At 37.7% G+C, this 7661-nt stretch overlaps 1 protein-coding gene across 4 annotated transcripts in view; it reads left to right on the plus strand.

The window, feature by feature from the left end:
• Window positions 1–7661, plus strand: part of LOC107697062 (phosphofurin acidic cluster sorting protein 2-like) — a 69228-nt gene that overhangs the window by 49554 nt on the left and 12013 nt on the right. For 2 of the 4 annotated variants that reach the window (XM_016497706.1, XM_016497708.1), the window contains exons 12-14: window positions 1728–1864; window positions 5744–5882; window positions 5986–6090. In XM_016497706.1, the coding sequence (XP_016353192.1) occupies window positions 1728–1864; window positions 5744–5882; window positions 5986–6090 (381 nt within the window). The remainder of the gene's footprint in view (window positions 1–1727; window positions 1865–5743; window positions 5883–5985; window positions 6091–7661) is intronic. The other 2 variants (XM_016497707.1, XM_016497709.1) reach the window with 1 other exon arrangement.

A 7661-nucleotide genomic window follows, 5' to 3' on the forward strand; every position in this document is an offset into this window, starting at 1 on the left:
CTGCATTAAACAGTGTGTAAATGCATCTAAATGACACTTCTTAATGCAGCTTCTGTGTTTCCTCTGCATTGCAAAGATACATTTTGTTGATACTGATTTTATTTGCTTGGTAACAGCCCAAATGCAAGAACTTGAATCAAAAGATGATGCACACTTTTAGAAAAAATGGCTTAAAGGTAAAAATGCCCATAAAACTTACTGGAAAATATTAATTTCTATCACTGCTGTGAACTGACCACAGAGAATATGAAGAATATCAAAAAAAATCAGGAGTCAGCTGTCCACGGTAGTCCTTAAGATATCAGCACAGTAACACACTCAGCAAAATATTGTCTAATTATCGTTATCGATAAAATCCCAGAAATGTATCGAGATATAGTTTTTTTGCCAATAGTTGGAACTATGGTTTCAGAACTGTGTTGGTAACGATGGAACTTGCGACTATAGTTGGCTAACAATACTTTTGGGAAACGCTGCCCTGAGGAACGTTCTTTCATGAATGAATTGTTATGTTCGATCTGTGAACCAGTTTAAGAGGTTGATTGGAAAAAATCAGCTTGTTTCCTAATTAGGCATAGCTATTGCGTCTCTGAAGGGGTGGTGATTTCTCCAGTTTGGAATAATGAGGAACTGTATGTTTTTATGAATATAGTGGTAAAAAGTACAATATTTTGCTTTGGAATGTAGTGAAGTGAAAGTTTCCCAAAATAAAAAAATACAGGTACTTGAAAAATGTACCTAGGTAAGGTAACAAAAGAAATAAAAAACACTGATTAATAATAACAACACTGCTAAGTACTAAACTTCAGCATCTAAATTGTGCCACACCATTTGTACCCAAAAATTCAGACTCATATCTACAGACCAGAATATCATATTGAGAGTGTTTTTTTATTTTTTTTGATCTGGGCCAGTAAGCAACTACCTAGCAACCACACAGAACACCATAGCAACCACTCAGAACACCTTAGCATTATAGTGTCAAGTTTTATGCAAGCAATCACCAGTCACATTTTCTTCAAAGAAAAAAATTCATTATAAAACAGAGAGTTCCGGTCCTTGGTTCTGATTGGCTGAGCCGCATTCGAAGCTGTTGTAAATTACACTACAAACATACACCTTTGATTACGTTTGTCTGTTGCTCGGCAACCACTTTGTTGGAACCACAACTGTTTCTGAGGAACTACATTGTTTGGTGGAAGAATACTGTTTTTATTAATATCATTACACTTTATTTGCTCTGTTTTATTCTGTGAAACCTTACTACGTATATGGAATAACCGTTTTATAAAAGCAATAAGCCCCGTGAAGCCGTGGTTTAAAGTGAATTTATAACAGCTAAGGGGGTTTTAGGCACTCGGCTTCGTGTTGTGCCCAACAACGCCCCTTAGCTGTTATAAATTCACTGTAAACCACGGCTTCTTGGGGCTTATTGCTTTATTTTATCATTAGTAAAAGAAATGCTCTATCCTTCTTTCATAAGGGCCATCCTGTTTTTCTGTTTTTGTGCACTGACTGCTGATAATTCAAGGCTGTGGTCTGTGTCGCATACTTAATCAGTTCTAACAGTATCTAGCATGTGGAAGTCACACACACACACATACACACACACACACCGCAATTCTGCTTTGTGGCTAAGTGGCCGTCGCCACAGCAACATGACAATTTTCACGAGCCCTTGAAGAGAGTGATACATGTTCCCGTCTGATGTTTATCTCTCCACGCAGGAGCTGGTGGAGGACGAGGCGGGCGGCGGCGTGGCATCATGTGAAGCCAGCATGAGCTGGGACGTGAGTGCGGAGAAATTAGCAGGAACGGTGGGCAAACTCTGCAAGGCTGAGTCGCAGACTCTCATGTCGCCTAGGTAACACACGCGACCTTCTATTCTTGCCTTCCTGCTTTTCATTTCCATCTGTTTTCTGTTGCAACCTCTCTCTTACTCTCAAACTCCCTTTTTTTCTGTCTGAACAATCCCCTCTGATGCAGTTTTCGCTGTTCAATTTAATAATAGTCCTGGCAGATGTTCTTACATCTGGGTGTTTCTTTAACTACAGAGGGCAAATGTTTAGTGCGAGAACACGGTGCGATCAAAATTTTAATGTGAATAAACTGTTTTTTCCATTGCATTGTGAAAAACTCTGGCCAACCAATAAGATTTGCACTTTTGGTCGACGAAAGAAATGACGAAAAATGTTCGTTGACAAGCTTTTTTCTCATGAGGAAAATGAGACGACAATAAGGTAAATAAAAGATAACTATGACAATCTCAACATGCAATATCGATGATAAAAACAAGACTAAAATGTAATTTAAAAAATACAAATTTTGTTTTGTCAAAAAAATGAGTACACGAGCTTTCATGTTTGTGGTTGCCAGATATCAAGAGTTGAAATTCCCAGATCACAGCTTCTACGTTAAAAGGATACATTTTATTATTATTATTATTAAAATAAACCATGTATATGAGCCCACATTCTACTGATTTGTGCTTATTGGTGAAAGTGCAATACTTCTATTAAAATGCAAAAATACATTTCTCAAATGGCAACAGTTATTGTGATTATAATTTTGAGCAAAATTATATATATTTTTTTTTTTATCAGTGTAACCATTATACAGCATGACAAAAACAGTTTTCATTAACTAAAACTAGACTAAAATGCTCAGACATTTAGTCGACTAAAACTTGACTGAACAAAAACAGGACAAGTTTACTAAATATAATTAACTAAATGTAACTAAAAAGTAGATTTGACACAAGACTAAGTCTAAGACTAAATTAAAAAATGGCTGTCAAAATTAACACTACAAAGTGAATTTATAACAGCTAAGGGGGTTTTAGGCACTCGGCTTCGTGTTGTGCCCAACAACGCCCCTTAGCTGTTATAAATTCACTTTAAACCACGGCTTCACGGGGCTTATTGCTTTATTTTATCATTAGTAAAAGAAATGCTCTATCCTTCTTTCATAAGGGCCATCCTGTTTTTCTGTTTTTGTGCACTGACTGCTGATAATTCAAGGCTGTGGTCTGTGTCGCATACTTAATCAGTTCTAACAGTATCTAGCATGTGGAAGTCACACACACACACATACACACACACACACCGCAATTCTGCTTTGTGGCTAAGTGGCCGTCGCCACAGCAACATGACAATTTTCACGAGCCCTTGAAGAGAGTGATACATGTTCCCGTCTGATGTTTATCTCTCCACGCAGGAGCTGGTGGAGGACGAGGCGGGCGGCGGCGTGGCAACATCTGACACCAGCATGAGCTGGGACGTGAGCGCGGAGAAATTAGCAGGAACGGTGGGCAAACTCTGCAAGGCTGAGTCGCAGACTCTCATGTCACCTAGGTAACAGACGCGGCCTTCTATTCTTGCCTTCCTGCTTTCCTTTTCCATCTGTTTTCTATCGCAACCTCTCTCTCGTACTCTCAAACAATTTTTTTCTGTCTGAACAATCCCCTCAGATGCAGTTTTCACTGTTGAATTTAATAATAGTCATAGCAGATGTTCTCGCATCTGGGTGTTTCTTCAACTACTGAGGTCAAATGTTTGGTGCGAAAGTGCGATAAAAATTTGAACTGGTGGTAATGCACCTGTTCAGACAGATGCAAACATTTGCATACTGTCCATTTACAGACAGGGTTGTTGACATGTCTTTTCCATCGCACTGCGAAAAACTTGTCAGATTCATACTTTTGGTCACATGCCCAGAGCTGTGACATAAAACTATGACTTGGTGGTGCTCACGAATAGACTATTTGGCTACGTGACAGTAAATAGTAGAGTAAGCATTTGGAACTGGCTCTGGCTCTGTCTCGTCTTCATGTGACAAGTGAATGTCAAACAGGAAGATGTGCAATGTTTCGCATCAAAGAAATGTTTCTGCTTTTATGTAAGCGCCACCTAATTTCAGAGAGTGAAACGGTATTTTCATTCAACCTCTTTGCTGTTTTTTAAATATATATTATATATATATATATATATAAATAACATAAATGTGAAAATCCGACCAAATTTTTGTGCTGAACATTCATGTTGGTGTCAGTAGGCCTTTACTGGACATTAACATGAACAGATTACAACTTTTTCTTTCAAACTTTATTTTAAGGTCCAATTCTCGCTATTAATTAACTATTAACTACGACTTTTGCCTCAATAAACTCCTAATTAGAACCTTAAAAAGGTAGTTGTTAAGTTTAGTTATTGGGTAGGATTAGGGATGTAGAATATAGTCATGCAGAATATGTGCTTTATAAGTACTAATAAACAGCCAATATGCTAGTAATATGCATGCTAATAAGCAAAGTTAATAGTGAGAATTGGTCCCTAAACTAAAGTGTTACCACTTTTGCTATATGAATGTCTTTTTTATTTATAGATTTTATTGTTTTATCATTTTCTTTAAAATGTGTCTTAAAACATGAAAATCCATCATAAAAAATGAAATATGATAAGCTAAACAAACAGTGAAATAGACAAACCATTTAAATATTTATTTTGTGAAAATTATTTATAATAGTTTTTACACAAATAAGGACTGTTGTGTCGTCATCTCAACCAACAATATTGCCCTAATAAAATTTTATATTGAATGAACTGGTGGTAATTCGTCTGTTTAGACCCACACGAATATTCGCATGCCAACAATTTACAGACAGGGTTATTGACCTTTTTTAATCACAAAACTCTGACCAACCAATAAGATTGTCACTTTTGGTCACATGCCCAGAGCCGGTGCAGTTGCATAACACAACAATTTTGCCCTGAAAATTGGAAAGTCACAATGAAACTGAAATAGCAAAACATCTTTTCTTCAATTTTGTGACATACATCAGAGTGAAATGGCTAATGAAAACAAGGTGGAGACTTGGTTCTATGCACCAGTTGTTGATTGAATGGAGACGGATCTGAATCAAGCTTGCACTCAATTGTAGAAAGGCATGGAGTTTAAGTAAACTAAAGTCTGGCATAGAGTACATCACCAGAGAGGAGTCTGTTGTTTCACCGGAAGATTGAATTTGTGACATTTTGATTAAAAATAACGAGGTCAAAAAATTACTTTAAATGAAACATCTGCATTCACAATTAGATTAATATCATGCATTTACAAAGTAGGGTAGATTTTTATTTCATGCCGACTTTAAACCAGCGAGTCTATTTTCTAACACTCCACAGGACCGAAAGTGCTCAGTTGAAGAAACACCCATCTGTTATATTTCTCTTGTGGTCCATCATAACATCAAGTCGTCTGTTCTTCCATGTAGTTTTCTAGCTGGTTGTTCTCACAGGCCTCTGCTAGACGGCATATGTGTGTGTTTGCATTGGCTAATGAGCTCATTAAGACTCAGTCCCCGAGCGATGGGCTCACAGACACTTTAGTAAATGTGGAATGCAGCAGTACATCACTGATTCGCCTCTTTTTAGCTTCTTTCTGTGGTGATACCACAAATTGTGATGCACGATCTACTCTATTATAGTGTTACAGCTCTTAGTTCAGACTGAAATGACAACTGTGAAGTGTTCTTCATCTGTGAGTTGAATATTCTGCATTTATATCCAGTCCAGCAGGTCAATCACCAGACCAGTTTGGATCATCTAAAACACACCTATTGCCTTCAGCAGGTTTTAGCTTGGTTTTCCAGCTTGGAGGACTTGTGTCAAAAACTTCTCGGAGGAACTATAATATCTGTTCTCATTCCAGCAGTTCTAATATGTCTTTCTCCTTGTTGGGTGGCCAGTAAAACAGACAGTAAGCTGCAGCGACGTCCGCGAAGCACATCCATGAAAGACAGACAGAACTCTAAAGCTCAGAGCGATCGCACCAGCAGCATTGAGAGCGAGACCTCGCCAGACTCCAGGCTCATCACACAGGTTTGTGTAAGTGTGTTTGTGTCTGCCAGGATAAGAATAAGGAAATACTGGAAGACTGATTTGTGTGTACGAGTGCTCATTTTCTGACCTGGTGTCCTTCCTGTCGCAGGTCCCGAGGAAATCAGTGTACGATCAACTCAACCAGATCCTGAACTCTGACGAACATCTGCCGGAGAATATCATTCTTATTAACACTACAGACTGGCAGGGACAGGTGTGTACTGTACTTTATATATATACTTTATAGCTATACTTTTATTATTTCGAAAGTGACCAATAATCTGTGACCAATATTTTATATGTAGATTGATTTCTCCTCTCTAAACTGTTTCTCAAGCGTGTTCTCTCATCACCGCTGCTGCTGCGTGAATATGACGCATCACAACAACACTACAGAGACCTGAGGAAAAACTGGGATTAAAGTCCAAAACCTGACTTGAAATAACCTAACAAATCAATTGGGGCTAAAGCGGTTCCATAAACGACAAATTAAGTTCACACAATCTCACCAATTTGTGCACGCTTATTCTTAAGCAGACCTTAATGTCGATCATGGATCAAATAGATCCACCATCGCAAACAGCGAATATATCTGTGCTGTTTAATGCATTTGAGACGTTGTGTTTTCCTCAGTGCATACCTGACATGTCACAGGTATATTTTTCATCTGTAAATGTCAGAAAGTCACGCGAATATATCCATTTTGCTGTCAGGAGTGGGCGAGGCTAACGCGAGTGAACGAGCGCTTCTGCGCGCATGCACACTTAACAGACAGAGCGCAATGCAATTGACTCGCAATAATTTTGAGTAAAATATACATTTTGCTAAAATATTTGTTCTTGGACATTAAATGTGTCTTTTGTAGAATTTTAAACCTACATATAAGTGTATTTTTATGATAGCAGTAACTGTGAAGGGACTTGTAATAGGTAAATAAAATGTAAGCTAGTACAGTACTAATTACTAAGCTCTGATGAGTTAATGTGTTTCTTATACCAGTTAAAATATAGTAATTTTCTTTATTATTTATTTTCATTTTGAATTCAGTGATTTTAACTTTTAATTTAGTTATTTTAATGCTTTAAAGAGCAATTTTAGATTGTAATGTTCTAATGTTTTGCTATCTGTTCTGCAAACTATAAAAGGGTACAGCTGTATTAAAACCAGAGAGAAAGGCTGCATGGCTAGAAACGGTAAAAAAAAATAAAGTAAAATAATAGTATGTGAGAGAGTAGCAATATCATTGTGTTCCTATTGGTCAGTGTTAGAGGAACTCCGCTTAGTCTGACAGCTAGCCTGCTTTAGACCAGGTTAGTTTTCCAGCATAAGTTGCCACAGTGACAGGTTAATCTATGTTAAGTTTGATTTATAGAACCAAATCATTTGACAATGAGTCAGACTAACTGAAATAAGTCTGGCTTATTTGGTAAACTTGTTTTATGAAACGAGCCTCGAGGCATTAAAAGGGATCATATTTTCTCCATTGCATCGAATCGCATTTTGTGTAAAAATCGGATCGCACTGCATCGTAACAGGGGTGAATTCCACAGTGAAGGGTTTACAGTGAAGCCATCGGTAGCTGCTTCATATGTATCGTTAATGTATCGTATCGTTGGCTACACATCGAGATGTGTATCGTATCGGCCTGAGTCATGAGATGCACATCCCTAATATATATATATATATATTATCTATACTTATTTTGCTGGATCTGTCTGCTGCTTTTGATACGGTGAACCACCAGATTCTCCTGTCAACCCTATTGGAAAATGGCATCTCAGGAAC

This window comes from Sinocyclocheilus anshuiensis, unplaced genomic scaffold, assembly GCF_001515605.1.
Source record: "Sinocyclocheilus anshuiensis isolate Anshui unplaced genomic scaffold, SAMN03320099.WGS_v1.1 scaffold1485, whole genome shotgun sequence".
Taxonomy (NCBI): Eukaryota; Metazoa; Chordata; class Actinopteri; order Cypriniformes; family Cyprinidae; genus Sinocyclocheilus; species Sinocyclocheilus anshuiensis.